This window comes from Cervus elaphus, chromosome 9, assembly GCF_910594005.1.
Source record: "Cervus elaphus chromosome 9, mCerEla1.1, whole genome shotgun sequence".
In the NCBI taxonomy this organism is placed as follows: domain Eukaryota; kingdom Metazoa; phylum Chordata; class Mammalia; order Artiodactyla; family Cervidae; genus Cervus; species Cervus elaphus.
Window position 1 is genome coordinate 61617201 of NC_057823.1, and position 17856 is coordinate 61635056.

Sequence of the window (17856 nt, forward strand, 5' to 3'; positions counted from 1 at the left end):
AGCACGTACTCAATGCCTGACACAGTGCTAAGTCATTATATCTGTCATTGCTGTTGATGCTCACAGACAGGGAGGTATTGCTATAAACTCAGCTTTACAGGCTAAGAAGCTATGGCCCAGAGAGGTTAAGTCACTTGCCTAAGGTCACACAACTGTGAAGAGTAGACCCAAGACTAATCCAGACCACTTTATTCTACCACCCCCAGGCTTATACACTCCTGCAGCATCAAGACTATAAGCAGGACCTCTGATCTCCCTGTCCATGTAGCCACTCCCAGCCCAGGTCCATTAATCCTGAACGTGATCCTGACTACGTGTACCCCACTCAGCTCTTCCACCAAGAAGCCATTAGATCCATCACTTTGGTCCGGTCTTGCCTCTCCCACAGACCTGTGATTTCCTTTTGCCACTTAGTTCTGCACCCTCCCCTTCTCCCAACCCTGAACCAAGTCAGGATAGCGGTTCCTTCCTCTTCAGCCTCCGCTCGAGGGTCACCTGGTAGGGAGACACCCCTCCCTGAGTGTCCATGAGTGCCCCCTCTTCTCGTCCTTTGTGGATTGTAATAATAAGTCTGTGTGTTTACGTATTGTTCCCTCCCCCTGTCCCTGGCCGGGATGGTGCTTGGCACAGAATAAAAACCCTGCCAGAAGTTGTTGAATAAAGAACAAATAAATTAATGAACTAAAATATGAAGAAATACCTTAGTTCTTCAATACATTTCTGCCAAAATCTCTCACAGCTTACATTTGTCCAAATGATTTTGTTAAACCTGCATAATCCAGAAACTCACCTGATCCAAGAGTCTGGTAATTAGGAGTGTGCCCTTCCAAGTCTTTATGCATTACAGGTCTATATATATGTAGCACCTATATAGGATCCCCTTTGTGGTAAAGATGATTTAACACTATTTTGTATAATATGTATATTCTATATGTTCTTTACATTATCTACATATTATTATATATATTATATACATATTATATCATATATAATACAATATGCTGAAATATATATATTTCTGCAATTTTCTGTTTTTATTTAATCACATACAATGAAAATATTCCCTCACTACCACATGTAGATCTCTTATTTTGCTGAAAACTACACGTTATTTTTCAAATACAAGTAAGTACAGTATTCTGTCTTGGAGGAATATTCAAATAGTCTAGGAATGGCAAGTAGATACATCAAATCGCAAGCACCTCTGCCCACCGTTCCCATCCCTCATAGGCCAGAAGGGTTTTGTATTCAAGATGAGAATGGATGAGAGCATATTCATTACTTATGAATGGACAGAAGCAGCACAGGAGTGGGGTTAGGGGGGCAGGCTGATGTGGAGGACAGAAGTATAGGGTGGAACTGAATGGGAACAAGAGAAGTGTAACCACGAGGAAAAATTGGAGCCTAGGGCTGTGTTAGGCAATAATAGCCATGAGGGGGCAGAAAGTGAGGAGCAGAGCCAGAGACCACCCCAGTTAGGGACAGGAAGTCAGTAAAGAAGACAGCTCTTTGGAGAGAAGAGAAACATAATGAGGGAGCAGCCTGGCTGAAGTTGGCCCCATGGTTTCCTCTTTCCCACTAAAGAAGGTGGAAATCTGTCTCCCGATGATTTTGCCACCTGGTTTTCCAACACCCAGGAGCATTTGTCTGTTTCCGAGTGCGACTTGTTTATCTCCATTCTGGAGTCATAAAGTTCAAAACAAATTTCCAAACAAAGGGACCCTCTGCTCTGCAGCTCTTAGCCCCATTCTCTGGCGAGGGCAGAGCCAAGATTCTGCTTTCCTAATGATTTTCACAGCCGATTCCACCACGGATCCCACCCCCAGCTTCCTCCTGCGTCTTTCCCAGCTACCTCCGATTGTTATGGACATCCTCACGGGTATAGCTTTTCAAGCTTCTTTTAACCCTTTTCTTCCTATCCTAATAACTGTGCAAGAAAGATAAGATTGTTTCCCCAAAAGAAGCTAATTGGGGCTTTTAGAGTGGACCAGTGGTCTCTCCAAAGAGCTGAATTCACCAGCATCCAGATGGGTGTAGTGTTAAAAAAGCAACCCAAACAAGAAGAACTGGTCAGTTAAGCCCCCCCATAGCTGGAAAGTTCTGAGGCATATTTTCATGGTCATCACTCTATGGAAAAGAAGAAAATGACAGGACTCTCTCTGAAGGTAGGTATAAGTGAGGGATGATATTAATAATTAACTTACATCATCTTCATTTGCCTAGCATTATGCTGAATATTTCATACAACAATCTGTGAGGTAAGTACCATATTATAACCATTTTATAGATGAGTAATTTGAGGCTCATAGAGGCTGAGTCTCTTGCTAGTGAGTGATAGACCTGAGATTGAAAACCAGCCAGCCTGGAATCTGCTCCTGGGCTCTTAACCAAGCAACCATCTGGTTTACCTAATTCATACTTGGCTTAGTTCATTACTGTCCTCCTCACTCCTACCAAAAGATTTATGCTCCAGGAGGCCAGGGTCTTGTCTGTCTTCTTCTATCCCCAGCTGCCAGCACAAGGCCTAGCACAAAGTAGACAATCAATGACTGCTGAGTGAATAAATGAATGAGTAATATGCTTTTATTTGACTTTGTACATCTGAAAAGTTCTGAACATTGAGGTTTTGGGTGATAACTAAATATGTTCACTGAACAGTCTTTTTAATTTTACATGTTAAGTTTAGCTGAACTTTCTCCCAGGGTGAAAAATGATGTCTTTCCAAAGCCTTAGGACCAAGCAAGTTACAGGTAACTTGGGAATTGAATAAAGAATCACAATCTGAAAATGTAGGGGGTCTCTAAAGAGATCTTTGGGAATCACTTATGTATTTATTAAACACTACTATATCTTCAGAGTTATCCTAGGTCTTTTCAGTGGCAGACAGGTATGTGAATCACCTGGGATGCTTGTTTAACATGCAGAGCAGATCTCCAGGTGATTTTTATACAAACAAAATTGTGAGGAGGTGAGGGTTATTCCCCCTCCATTGGCAACAATCCCTAGTAAGCTATCACAAGGTGTTTCAAATCCATTGACCCTTCAGTTTATCTAAAGATCCTTTTGTTGTTATCACATCTCGGGGGGGGTATGAGCCATATCACTTTTTCACCTTGTGTGAGGTAGAAACATTGTATTTATCTAAGAGGTGTTCTTTCCCCAGTTTTAAGAGGGTGGCTACTACCTTTATCCTGGCATCTCAGTATCTGGTACACTGACTCTCTCTCACAAAGGATCAACCTAGAAATGAGAAGATCTGGTACAGTTCAGCCACCAGATGCTGTGTGTCTGGGGGCAGGTGGTGTAGCCTCTCTGACCCACTGTTTCTTGTCTACAACTTGGTGGGTGTGAGTAGTTCACAGCTTCTTTATTCTACCCATACTCTAACCAGAGACATTCTATAGACAGGGATTATGTGTCCTTTCAGTCTTGTTTTTCTGTGCTCAAAAGAAATGGTTCTGTGACCATGAACTAGGTTCAGAAAGGTGACTGGGTAAGTAGTCAGAGGAATGTCAAGAATCTCATCCCACAGAATTAACCATGACCAGGAGAATCAGAATACAGGTTCCTTTAATACACACCTGCAAAAACTAACCACAGGGGAAAAAAAAACTTTTGGCCATACAAAACTGGGTGAACCAGTGTGGTTGAGTCACTAGGGTACATACTTGATATTTGCCTCACATAGGGAAGTGTTTCAAAGTAGGTGTTCCTGGACCTTCCATTCTGAGAGCTGAGTGACACTAGAGCCAGAAAAGACTGGGGTAGTCTGTCAGTGAACATCTATTGATACCCAATATGTGTCGGGTGCTTTTTTGGGTGTTGAGGACTTGGTAGTGAACCCTACTGACAAGACCCATACTTCGATGGAGCTAACATTCTCATGGAGGAGAGGGATAATATATTAAAAAAAAAAAAATTGTAACAAATGAGTCAGTGATAAGGGGTATGAAGGGGGAGGTAGGAACAGAGTTAGGAGACTGGAGGAACCCCTAATCTCTTATTCACTTGTCCAGCCCCCACCTTCTACACTTAAGGAACACGAGGCAAAGCCAGCAGCGACCTGCTCAAAGACCAGACTACACCCAGCTGGTTAGAAGCAGAGTTGGAAGTGAACACTGTCTTCCTGCAAAGCCAATCCTTTCTTCACAGCCCCTCTCATGGAGGGTCTATTTTCCTGTCATTGTCTAGTTCTTAGAGCCGAATATCGAGGGAGGGAAGCAGCAGTCAAGCACCCCCTCCTCCGCCCCAGGACACGGGGTCCTATCCATTCCCCTTCACAGCCCAGGACCCAGAGAGAAGCCCGGGCGGGGCGGGGCCTGGACGCGCGCCGGCGCGTCCAGCAGGTGGCAGCAGCGAGCAGCCGCGCCCCCCGCGCAGCCACCCGGCGAGCCCGCATCATGGATGTCGAGCTCTCCTATTTCGCTTTGCTCGCCTTGGAATTCGAGACCCCAGACGAGGACCAGGATTCATGAACTGGTCTCAGGGGCCCGGGCAGGGGCCTCTGGCTCCCGACGCTGGCCGAGAGGTGGGTCCCGGGGCGGGTCGTTGCTCGTGGACGCCGGGCGGGGACGCGCTGCCCAGCGGAGCCCGGCGCCCAGCGCGCTGCCCCCGCCCTGCCTCCCTGTGGTCCACACCCCCTTTGGGCTCCCGAGCCGCTGGGCTGCAATAGTCGGGGTGCGCGCCAACAGGCGCTGCCGGCCCCGCTTCTGCCGGGCAGTCAGGTCCCAGGAGCGGACGGACCCAGGCGCCCGCGTCCTCTCTGCCGCCTTCTCCCTGCCCTCACCTGAGCTATTAGCCCACTCGCCTTCAAGGCCAGAGGCTACAGCCCAGACTGAGAGGGACAGCAGAAAGCGAGAGGGCACCTGAGGATACAGAGCTAACACTGGACTATTTCACCCCCAGGTGATGAGTGAAGTCGAAAGATCCGAGGATTTAAAAAGCATCTGGAGTCTCCGTATTGAATGAAAGACCCAGTGCAAAGGCATCATCATGAACACTAGCCGTAAGTGGGTCCTCCTCTTCTTTGCCATGGGAACAGGGTGGGGGCGGGAAGTGCAGGAGCCGGCGCTGGGGTTGCCTGGAAGGAGGAAGGAAGCCTGGCACCGGGTGGACACATGCCCCCAGACTCCTCCTCGGGTTTTCTGTGCTCCCTCCCGGGCACCGGGATATGGCTCCGGGTTTTCATGATAATTTGCTAATGTTTTATTGGCCGCGCCACTTGTCTCCGTGGGGAAGGCTGCTTGTCTCCTTCTAGCAATGCCTGAGAAGGCCTAGGAAGCCGAAGTGTGGCCATTGTCTGACTGAGGGGGCTCAGAGGAGACCTCCCGGCACACAGCTGGAAAGCTGAGGAAGGCCCTGCTGGTCTTGGAGCTGGGAAGAGGCAGGGAGGCTGGCCTCGGGCTAGTGGGTGGGTGGGTGTGGGCAGGCTGTGGGATAGGAAGGAGCAGTTTGATAAACAAATTGTCAGGAAGCCACCTTTGGGTCTGGAGATTGTGAAATATCCCGCTCTAGTGTGCAGGCAGCCCCATGGGCCCAGGGCTGATATTTTTCACATACCTGAAGGCTGCATTTAGCCTTCCTGAGAACAAGAGAAAAGAGACAAGCCCTTTGGCCAATGTCTCTAAAATGCCAGAAGCAGTAACTGCTCTGCAGAGGCAGGACCAGACATTTTACTGCTGGGCTGAGCCTCAGCTGCTGAGAAATTCAGTGAGAGATACAAGGAGGCCTAAGCTCTTTTCTCTTCAACACAGTCCCTTTGACCATGGGCGCCCACTGGGGGAGGTGGCGTGGGCGCCACCCTGAAACAGAGATCTGGATTCAAGTCCCCCGCCTGGCCAGCTTCACTTGTTTGGGTTGTTTAGCAGCATGTGGGGTTGTTGAACCAGAGAACGCCTAGGAACATTCACTTCCCTGGGTCTTTGACTTGGCCCTCTCCTCTCTGGATCTCAGATTGCTCATCTGTAAAATGAGAAGGGTTGAATTTGAGGTTCTTCTAATCTAAGAATCTGCAAGTTTCTTCTAAAAAAGCTACAGCTGAGAAGCAAGGTCATAAAAATCAGTACCTTCTGAGGCTGTGTTTGAGATCAAACCAGGTTTCCTCAACCTCCTTCCATTTCAAGGCTGTTGGCATGGAGGGGAGGAAAACAAAGCCAGGGAGATAGGAATGAAATATACTTATTTACTATATATTTGTGTGAGTCATCTCTCTGCGGTCTCCCTTTGTGTATTGCATAGCTGTGCTAAGCAGGCAAGTGTAGCTGGAGTCCCTCTGCCTTTTACAGCCCAAGAATTTCGCCTCTTGATTTTGATGGTCTGGAACAGGGCTAAGGCTTCACACTAGGCTCAGGAAAAGAGCAAAATTAGGTAAACCCGATCACCTAGTGGGCCACAAATTTGTATCCATCTGTGCTCTCAGACAAGTAAGAATGTGAAGTGCCTGTCACTTCTCACTATCTCTAGGCGGGGAAAAATGTATTTATGGGAGTCCTTTCTCACTAAACGACAGAAGAGAAAGATGGCTCATTTATTTTCCAAGGAACTAAGAAATAAGGTAACAAGTAACAGACCCTGATTTTTCTTCTCTTTAGAATCATAAACTCTTGTCCCATTAGCAACACTGGGTATTCCTTAAAGAAGGAAATAGATTTTACTTAAAAAAAAAAAAAAGTAGTAGAATTGAATACTGCAGAAGAGAAGCACTAACAAAAATGCCATTCCAGCCTCATATACTTTTTCTAAGTGGGGAGAGTGTGTTTATTTTCAGGAGCAGTGGAAAATAAACAGAGTGACTCAGGCAGTCTGGGGGTCCCTCAGGTTCCTATTAGGAAGTGATTCTCTAAAGGGCTACCTGGGGGCAAACTGTGGAGAAACTCCTGCTCAGGGCTTTGGGGCTGGGCTCCCTCATCACTGAGGCTCCTTCCCACCCTGGGAGTCTTCAGAAGGAAAGAGTAGAAATCAGACCTTGCAGGAGTGATGGTGTGATGGGGTCATAGGTCACAGGGACAGAGCATTGGCATGTGGTCCTTGGGGTGACCTGATGTAAGCAAAAATGCTCGCCCCATTACCATGTGAAATTCTTAACTGAATCCTCATGCCTGAAACTGAGCCTAAGAGAAACTGTCACTCAGTTTTTTTCTTTTACTTTCACTTCCTGAATCCTCACTCTACCAGCCACTGGGCTACGCATTTCACCTGCACCATCTCCCCAAACTCTCACATCCACCCTGTCAAATGGGCATTATTGCTCCAGTTTTGCAGTCTTCTTCAAGTCATGTGGCTAGTTTTTGGGTTGTGAAAGGTACTTGGATGCATAACATTATCCACAGTGTGCGCCATTCCTAATCAACTGTTCAAATGTCACCATTGAGATGGGGGCCAATCATGAGCTGCTTATTATATTGCTGGTCACTTTATCTGGAGAAGAGGTGCGTGGGCTGTAGGCTTGGGATCGCGTGTGAGAGTTGGTACAGCTCAAGCCCTGCCATCAGGTGGGCCCAGGTTCTAGTTGTGTTTTCACTTACTGGCCATGTGGTCCTCAGGATGGTTGTCTCATCTGCAAAATGGGAATGATGGGACCTTCCTCCACGTGGAATGGAGATGAGCGTTCATGTGTCACGAACAATTCAGAGAGCAGTGCCCGCGACACAGCTGGCCTGGTGTCAGCGATGGGGGCCAGGCTGCCATGGTCACTGCCGTAGTCACTATGGTTCTTAGCATTGTTGGCTTCATGACATCAGCGAGCAAGTCACTCAGCCTCTCAGATGTCACACCTTTGTCATAAATTCAAAGGAATGTAGAAATGTGATCTTGAGGACAAGACAGGAGAGATTGCTTTGTAAATATATGTAAATTTTTTATTAATAAGAAACACATGTCTCAGGTGGTTTAAAAAAAAAAACAGGGGAGTGACCCCTCAGAGTACATTTTGGTTTAGTTTCGTCAGAATTCTTCTGAAATCTAGCTGAGCTTTAGCACGCTGCAAAACAGGGTTGTGAGAGAAAGCGATAGTTCTGGAGATGTAGAGTAGGGTGGTGGTCCAGGCCTGGGAGAATGCAACAGGCAGGCTCCAGCCATCTGAACCGATAAGGGAAGGAGTAAGAGGGCTCCTTGCAGAGAGAACAAAACACCAAAGGCATGAGCAGAACACCCAGGGCTAGTACAGAGATTGTGGCCCCCATGGGCCAAGGACTTCAGGGAAAACAGAGCCATCATTTCTACCGTGGCCTCTGTGAGGTGGGTCTACCGTCCAGCCTTTCTGTCCCCCTGCACACACCCAACCTAATTCCAGATATCTGTCATTTGACTCCTGATGTGCTGAGGCAGCCTCCTAACTGGTCTCCCTTCACCCACTCCAGCCCACATCAATGCCCCATCCACTCTCTGCATCACCCTCTGCTTAAAATACACATCCCATTGCTCTTAAGATGCGAGAGGAGACCCCTCAGCAAGGCCTGCAGAGTCCCCCGTGGCCCAGCCTTGCTCACAGGCCCAGCTCATCCACACATGCATCCACTTTCTCCGCAGCCCCATCATGTCCACCTCCTCTCATTCCCCTCCTGGAAAGCTCCCTGTCTCCAGCACCAGCCCCTCTGCCCACCACCCCTCTTCACCAGGCTAGCCTTCTCACCCTCACCCCGACCCCAGTCCAGCTAACACTCCCCGGATGATGTTCTCCTCCTGTTCCTTCAGAACCTCGTCTCTGGCATCACACACTCACCCCTGTGGTCACATTTTCCTGACCTTACAGAGCAAGGAAAGTCTGACCCCAGACCTCCTGCTCTCACATAATCCCCAGAGCCCCAAAGGCCTCACCACCTAATGTGCATTTTCTTAGGCAACGATGAAGCTTTGGTTATTTCCTGTCAGTGTCTCCCATTCCGTCTTGGCCCCAGGAGTTCCCAAAACCTGGGGATCAAAGCCAGGGGAGACTGAGTTGACCCCAGAGCATCAGGTGCCCTGCACACCAGAGTCAGTTCTATGTCGTAAAATGCTGTACTTCGTTTGGGTTGGAACTCCCAGAGCTCCTGAAGGCCGTGGCTTTCCTAGGTGCAAAGCCAGCACTGGCTCATTCTCGAAGTTGGAGAGTGACCTGCATACCACATAAAATGGTACCAAGAGCCATTCTCCCTTCATTGGCTTCCCCAATGCTCTCTTCCTTGGCTGTTATTATGGATTGGCATGCCAACAAGCTGCTTTTTTGGAGTAGGCTTTGTTTTGTTGAGGGCCTCCCAGGTGGCACTGGTAGTATAGAATCTGCCTGTCAGTGCAGGAGATATGAGAGATGTGGTTCGACAATCCCTGGGTTGGGAAGATCCGCAGGAGTAGGAAATGGCACCCCATACCAGTATTCTTGCCTAAGAAATTCCATGGACAGAGGAGACTGGTGGGCTACAGGCCATGGGGTTGCTAAGAGTCAGACATACCTGAGCATTGTTTTGTTGAAGAGAGCAATAAAGAGTCATAGAAACCTCACAAAGGTGTCATGGGATAAGCAGGCAGCACCCTGGGGCAGTAAAATCCTAAGCTTTGGGGTATGGATTCCTGAGTTTAAATTCAATATCTATCATGTATTCTCTTTATGATCTTGTACAAGATAGATCACGTCTCAACCTGAGTTTTATGATTATAAAATGTTGGCAGTAGTGCCAGATGGGTTGTTGCGAAGATGAAGTGAAATAGCATGAGAAACTCCTTGGTGGTAGGTCTCAGGGAATGAAGTTGAACCTGAAGTTGCATTGGCCATTGAGTAGAGCAAAGTTTTGAAATGATGGTGTCATAAGAGCCAAACCAACAGTGTAAGAGGGTTCCCTTTTCTCCACACCCTCTCCAGCATTTATTGCTTGTAGACTTTTGGATAGCAGCCATCCTGACTGGTGTGTAATGGTACCTCATTGTGGTTTTGATTTGCATTTCTCTAATAATGAGTGATGTTGAGCACCTTTTCATGTGTTTGTTAGCCATCTGTATGTCTTCTTTGGAGAAATGTCTGTTTAGTTCTCTGGCCCATTTTTTGATTGGGTCATTTATTTTTCTGGAATTGAGCTGCAGGAGTTGCTTGTATATTTTTGAGATTAATCCTTTGTCTGTTTCTTCATTTGCTATTATTTTCTGCCAATCTGACGGCTGTCTTTTCACCTTACTTATAGTTTCCTTTACACTGTTGGTGGGAATGCAAACTAGTACAGCCACTATGGAAAACAGTGTGGAGATTCCTTAAAAAACTGGAAATAGAACTGCCATATGACCCAGCAATACCACTTCTGGGCATACACACTGAGGAAACCAGATCTGAAAGAGACACGTGCACCCCAATGTTCATCGCAGCACTGTTTATAATAGCCAGGACATGGAAGCAACCTAGATGCCCATCAGCAGATGAATGGATAAGGAAGCTGTGGTACATATACACCATGGAATATTACTCAGCCGTCAAAAAGAATTCATTTGAACCAGTCCTAATGAGATGGATGAAACTGGAGCCCCTTATACAGAGTGAAGTAAGCCAGAAAGATAAAGAACATTACAGCATACTAACACATATATATGGAATTTAGAAAGATGGTAACGATAACCCTATATGCAAAACAGAAAAAGAGACACAGAAATACAGAACAGACTTTTGAACTCTGTGGGAGAAGGTGAGGGTGGGATGTTTCAAAAGAACAGCATGTATACTATCTATGGTGAAACAGATCACCAGCCCAGGTGGGATGCATGAGACAAGTGCTCGGGCCTGGTACACTGGGAAGACCCAGAGGAATCGGGTGGAGAGGGAGGTGGGAGGGGGGATCGGGATGGGGAATAAGTGTAAATCTATGGCTGATTCATATCAATGTATGACAAAACCCACTGAAATGTTGTGAAGTAATTAGCCTCCAACTAATAAAAAAATTAAAAAAAATAAAAAATAAAATAAGAGCCAAACCCTCTAGTTCAAAACTAGTCTGTTTTGCTGGTATTGTGGCCATCACTGGGTTCAGCACGCAGGAGAGCCGTGGCTTTCAGGAAACCTTCAGGAAAATGATTAACCTGGTATTGTATATGGCATGAGTCTAAAAGGGCAAGACAGGAAGTTAGGATCCTAGATGAGAGATAATTAACCTAGTTCTGAAAAGGTCTGAGGGCCAGAATTTGAGCGGCTGTAAGAATAGAACTTGGGCAAACTTCAGGAGATGATGAGGGACAGGGAGGCCTCGCGTGCTGCAGTCCATGGGATCGCAGAGAATCAGAAATGATTGAGTGACTGAACAATAACAACAATAGAAATAAGGGGAAAGATCTTTTAGAGAATGAAGTTCGCATGGCCTTGCACCTGATTGAGTTACAGGGTGAAAAAGAAGAGGAGTCTATCTTAGGGTCCTGGCAGGGAACAGATGTGTGATTTGAGGGGATTCAAGCAGAAGCCTTTGCAAATATGTGAGAGGGATGTAGAGAAATAAACAAGAAGCCAGGATGGCCAAGGACTAGGAGGCTAAACACAGTGGCCCTTACTACTCTTACCACACCTGCCCCCAGACTGAAGGGGGTGGGGGGAAGGAAGCCAGAGACCCAGTAAGCTGTAGGGAAGGTACTGCCTGCTGGGAGTTGTTACTCCTGGCAGGCAGGCAGCTCATGGTAACACCCCAAGGAAGGAACCAGGGGAATAAATATCCTGACCTCTCTCCTTCCTCCCTTGGATTTCCTACGGTACCCAATCCAACCAGGAGCCAGAGGGCAAGGAAGGCAGCTGGGCCCCCACCATAGTCAGCCTCCCAGGGTAGAAGGGGAGCAGAGTGGACCTAGGGAGGCAAGGGATTTCAGCATCGAAGACACCCAGCACAGGAGCAACAAGACCTCCCTCTGTTCATGTCATTGCTCACATCAGGAACTCTAAGAATTTCTAGAGAAAAGAATCTATTGTAAATAGCACAGGAGGATGCCCTCTAAAGACATTCTAAATTTGCAAAATAGATGGAGTAGAGATGATTATATACTTTATAAGAATAGAGATTAAAAAATATAAAATGGTACTTCCTAAATGAATAGAGCACTTGTTGACAAATGACCACTTGAGGCTAAGGGAGCGTTAGAGGAATAATATAAGGAACAATGTTAAAACCATCCCAAATGAGTATAACACATCTCTCAAATCACAATGTGATTTCAAGAGTACTTGCATTGCATAAAGGAAGTGATATCAGTTCTGAACTCTTTCATTCCTATCTGGCAAAAGCCTTATGTGACTGAGATATCATCTGGTGTCGTGAATGTGAACAACTGGCCAATACCCAGCGTTAGTCAGATACCATTGTGAAGAACAGAAAACAACCAGAAGTGTGTAAGCACCTCTTGTTGGGTGCTTTGCCAGTTAAATTGTTTTCCTGGAGATCTTAAGAACATAAACTGGACCTCGATAGCGGGGTTCACATTCCAGCCCTGCCCTTCCCTTGCCGTGTGTGCTTGGGCAAGTCACTTACCTTCTCTGCACCTCCGTTTCTCATCTCCAGTGATAATCAGGGGTATAGTAATAGTGCCTCTCTCATAGAGTTGTTATAAAGAATAAATAGGTTAACAGTTGTAAATTACTTAAAACAGTGCCTGGTATATAGCAAGTGTTTATAAAATGAATAAAAATAGTATTATGCTAGAGCTGCTGTAATAAAATACCTCCAACTGGGTGGCTTAAAGAATAGAAATGTATTGTCTCATGGTTCTGGAGCTGAAAGTCCAAAATCAAAGTTTCTGCTGGGTTGGTTCCTTCCAAGGGCCATGAGGAGAGGATCTGCTCCAGGCCCCTCTCCTTGGTTGTGGTGGCTGTCTTCTCTCTGGGTCTCTTCACATAGCCTCTGTCTATGCATATTTCTGTGCCCAAATTTCCCCTTTTGATAAGGACACCCGTCTTATTGGATAAGGGCCCACCCTAATGACATCATTTTGACATTATTACCTTGGTAAAGACCACATATCCAAATAAGGTCACATTCTGGAGTAGTGGAGGTTAGGACATCTATATATAAATTTGAGGAAATACAATTTAATCCATAAGGCATTTGTTAAGTAAATGACTCCTCAAGGAGAGGATTTCCCTGTGGATCAGTCTTCCCAAATACCAGCCACACCCTGGGGCTAGTGTAGGATGCTGATAGTTGGTTATCTACCTAGTCTTGATGTTTAAACTCTAATTTCACCACCTCTTACCAGCAGAGATGGAGCCTGCCCCGGAGAGCTTGAAGGGAGTGATCACACGTAGGAGGTGCCCAGAAAAGAGGACCATGGTGACTCAGTATTCCGGTCTCTCTGCAAAACACACACTCCCCACCTTACCCCTCATTTTGGTCATTATGCACAGCTGTAGCATTTCAGCAGTGAAACAGAATTTATAGTCATGGAGTTGTTTTTCAGTCTGCCTGGTTCCTAGGAATGTCCAAGAGGGGGAACAAGAATTAGATTGTTCATTTGTTCACTCAACAAATATTTACTAACCACCAACTCTGCACCCAGCATGTTGCTGGAGACACAACAGTAAATATAGCAGGCACGGTCCTTGCCTTCATGGATCATACAGGTCAGCAGAAGGGGCCAGCTGGTGGCCTGCATGATAGGATGTGTTTTCTGTGCCCAACACCAGGCTTTCAGTGAATTTTAATTATTTGCAAACACTCAGCAATCAAAATTGGGATTTCTAACTTCTCTTTAAGGACAGCCTGCAAGACCTTGCATCCATTCCCTTTTGTTCCTACATGGCAGACAATAGTCAGTAGAATTGCCTGCCTTGACGGGGCATGTACTATTCTCTAGAGAGCCAAAGTTGCCACCTCTATAGGAAGAGAGATGTCACACAAGGACAGCGTAATACTTTGCTATTACCTTGCCACTGTAGGTATTTGAATTTATTTTTAATTGAAATATAATTGACTTACAATATTATGATTCAGGTATACAGCAAAGTGATTCATGTATGTGTGTATATATATCTATATATATTTTTTTCTGATTCTTTTCCATTACAGGTTACTGTAAGATATTGAGTATGGTTCCTTGTGCTATATAGTAAATCCTTGTTAATCTACTTTATATGCAGGCATTTGAATTTTTTAAACCCTAGTGTAGTATATGACCCATATAACATCAAACACAGAGATGAGGAAATGCAGCATATTGTTCATCATGGGAGAAAGTCCTGTCTGGAGTTGGCAGTTGATTAACACCGCCATGCCGTAAAGTGCTCTTGAAGTGAGCCAGATTCAGCTCATGTCCTTTTTTTCCCCAGCTGACACATTCCCAGAGGGTGATATCATATCCTTTAGGATACAGTTGGGCAAACAGTGCCCCACCCCCAGCTCCTAGAGGTCAGTTTCACTTCCAGAGGAATCTGTTAGTAGGGGATGGGCACAGACCAAAGGAAAGCAGTTCTGGACAACTGGTCCCAGTTCTGGGTGCCTTTATCAGCCCAAAAGTAGGGCCCTGGGAGGCTGAACTGTTCCAGAGGTGGTTGTGATGTATGGGACATGCCTGGTCCGGTGGAGGACATCTAGTCTACAGCATGAGCTCCATATCTGTGAGGTCAGTTTATACACCCAGTCAGCTAAGGGGTGATTCCTGAAAGGTCACATCTTGACCCAGAATGGCTACGTAACACCTCTCTGTTATGATGGGGATCTCCTACTTGAGAGAGAAATTGGGATGAGAAATTGGGTAATGCCAACAAAATTTCTTCAGTTGAGACCAGATTTTTCTTCATTTCTCTGGAAGAAATCAGGATAGTAAATCATTCATAGAAAGCAAAGCACAGGACGTAGCACTTTGTTGTTGCTCAAAAGATATTTGATGATTTAATTCATTAATGAAAAGCCCACTCTCTTTTCCTTTATGAAGATCTCTCTTAGTTTCATCTTTATGGCCATCTGCTATGTTGCCCACCTGGATATTCCAAGGCACTTCAAATTCAAACTAAAATTTAATAAACTTACTCTTTTTTAAACAAAAAAAAACCCCCACCTTCTACTCTGCGGTCCCAGTTGATTGCTAGACTCTCCATTTACCCAGTAAGGTAGTTAGTAATCAGAAACTAGCCCTCATCTGCATTTCTGTTTCCTCCACTCCCCTGTATTCTGTGTCCACATCTGGTCATTCCTAGCTCCCAAATGTGACCCGAACTCTTCCTTCCTCAGCTGCCATCACTGCCCAGCATCCCCGGCATGGCATCCACTGGAGTAAATGGTTGGGGGAGGGGTGGGTTGAGCTCAAGTTCAGTTGCAGGCATCAGAGCTGTGTGGGCTCTGGACAGTGTGATTCCAGGCTGCAAGGGGCAGGAGGGGTCATAGCGCTGCTCTGCAGAACCCTGATTAGGCTGTGTCTGAGCTTTGCATCCAGGGTGGAGCATGCCCGGCAACGGTGGAGGGACTTGAAACGCCCTGAGGAGAGGGCCCTGAAGGAGCAGTAGGGACTCTCCAGAGTCAGCCCCACACATGGGTTCTGTGTCCCCGGGAGAGTATAGATGATCCCTTGGCGATTTCACAGGATGCTATTGGATTGTGCCCTGCAATCCAGAAGTGTTAGCCTCTTTTCTGAGTGCCTCGCCAGCCAGACAAGAGGTCCAGACAGGCTCCGCTTGGCCGTCCTGTTGCTCCCCGAGCTGTGGTTACTGTGTGTGCTCGTGCCACAGCCCCACCCCCTTCTCTGGCAGAATTCCACTCTCTACTGCCTGTATCATTTCAAAAGCTTTTTCCTCGCATCGGCTTGATTTTGTGCAAAGCACAGGTCTTTCTCCATGGGCTGTTATCTCTTGCCCTCACCCGCACCAGCAGGGCCAATGAAAAGACTGCCTCGCAATGGTCTAATGACACAGTTGATCTATTTTAAGCACCTGAAGCACACTCCACCAAGTGCCAATCTTCCCGCAGCAAGCTGCTCTCAGCATGCGGGGCCGGGGCCAGCTCGAGGTCTGCTGCTGCTTTTTGAAATCTGGGGAAGCAGCCCAGGGATCCGGACCCTGCCTGTCCAAGGACGATCTAAAGCAACCGTAAAATTAGATATCTTCACAGTCAGTATGAGGTATTCTGCAAGGAGAATTGCCCGCGGTGTCAGGAATATAGGGCACAGGAACCTCGAGTGACCATAAATTCCTCTTTCAAAGGGCAGAAACAGAGTCCAGACCCATTTCAGGTAGGGAGAAGGGACCTAGGAGGCGACATTTCAGAAACAAAGAAGCTCAAGCCCCAACAGAAATGCCTGAGCCTTAGACCCATTTTTCCTCTTCCTTCTAATCAAGAGACATTCTTTTCTGATTATAGCATATCTGAGTGCAATTATTTACAAGTATTATTTATTTAATCCTTGCAACAATCCCGCAAGGCCCTCCCCTGCTCTGTACGTAAGGATGGTCCCCCGTGTTACAGGGTCTCTCACCATTCTGCACAGAACTCACCATCGTTGGTAATTGTATTAGCCATTGGCTTGTCATTTCTGTCTCTTATCCCCTTTTGGACTATAAGCCACGTGATGGCTCTGTGACAGGCCTGTTTTGTTCACTGCTGAGTCCTCCAGACTCATTACAGTTCTTGGCACAAAGTGATGGCCGCCAGTGACTGTTCATGTTGGTTGAGCATTAACTGGGTGCCAGGCGCAGTGCGAAGGTCTTCACAGACTTGAATGCATTTAACCCTCACAGAAGACCTATGAGGTAGATGCTAATGATATCCTTGTTTTACAGAGGGGCAAACCAAGGCTCAGAAAACAGGTCTCTGGTCCTAAATCTCATGTTTAACAAGTAATGACACCTTGAATGAATATGTGAATGGGAGGATCTAACATAGACTATTAAATACTCCCATTTTGCATAAAAGGGAAATGAGGTTCAGAGGTACAGTCCCCTGGCCTCAATCACACGAGCTGGGAGGTGGTGGAGCAGGTATTTGAAACCACGTCGAGCCAACTCCAAGGATATTTTCCCTCCTTCCTGCTTCCTCCTCTTCACCATCTTTCCCCATTTTACTGTGATGAGAGTTACGGGCTGAGGGGGAAGTGCAGGTTGGGGTGGCTGGTCTTTTTCCTGTTGGATGTCCCAGCACTGCTCTCCTGTTCACTAGGGCAATGACATAAATCCCTGCTGTCTGCATGGTGACGTGCCAGGCACTGAGGGATTGGAGATGCACAGGAAAGAATGTGACCTCAGACAGCCTCCTTCCAGCATCACCCAGGGGCAGACACGAGCAAGGGTGACTGTAATACGGTAAAACCCTCTTGGCTGTTGAGAGGGAAGGAAAGAGTGAAGAAGGAGTCAGGCCAGATTCCCCTGAAAGAGCCAGGGACTACTTTTGGAGAAGGTAGCATTCACTCCAGATCTTGAGAGGTAGCTTGGATGGGGAAGAAGGGCGTTCCTGATGGGCTCATCCGTCCACTCTCGCAGGCGAGCTTCCACATTCGCTTGTTGCACAACTTCTGCATCCCAGGCCCGTGGCTTGGTGGGTAGGGAAAAATAAACAGAAGCAAGGTAAACAGAGGGTTTCAGGAAAGGTCAGCAAGTCTGGTTATCTATGAAGTATGAGGAGGTGGACACTGAGGAAAGAAGATGGGGGCGGGGGTGGCTGGTGAGGATCAGATCTTTGAGAGTTGTCCATGCCAGGCTGGAGAGTATTTGTTACAGCCTGTGACCAATGAGGAGCCATGAGAGGTTTTGAGCCGAGCACTGACCCCCCTCAGAGCTGTGCATTATTTAGGAAGATCTCCCTGGTAACACGTACCTGATGGATAGGAGAGCTCAGAGGCAGCAGAGGCTGGCTGAGCACTGTGGAGCAGGTGTGAATGGATGAGAAGGGAAGGCACGGGGGGAGGGGGGGCAGAGAGGATGAGCTGGCGGGTTCCCTAGGCACGCTA

General features: G+C 46.8%; 1 protein-coding gene across 6 annotated transcripts in view; it reads left to right on the forward strand.

The window, feature by feature from the left end:
- The first annotated feature begins 2146 nt into the window (after positions 1 to 2146).
- The window catches only part of ABLIM3 (actin binding LIM protein family member 3), a 131240-nt gene continuing 115530 nt past the window's right edge, over positions 2147 to 17856 (forward strand). For 3 of the 6 annotated variants that reach the window (XM_043913228.1, XM_043913230.1, XM_043913232.1), the window contains exons 1-2: positions 4366 to 4528; positions 4906 to 5005. In XM_043913228.1, coding sequence (XP_043769163.1) covers positions 4993 to 5005 — 13 coding nt within the window. In that variant the 5' untranslated portion in view covers positions 4366 to 4528; positions 4906 to 4992. Of the gene's footprint in view, positions 2166 to 4362; positions 4529 to 4632; positions 5006 to 17856 lie in introns of those variants that run through there. The other 3 variants (XM_043913229.1, XM_043913233.1, XM_043913231.1) reach the window with 3 other exon arrangements.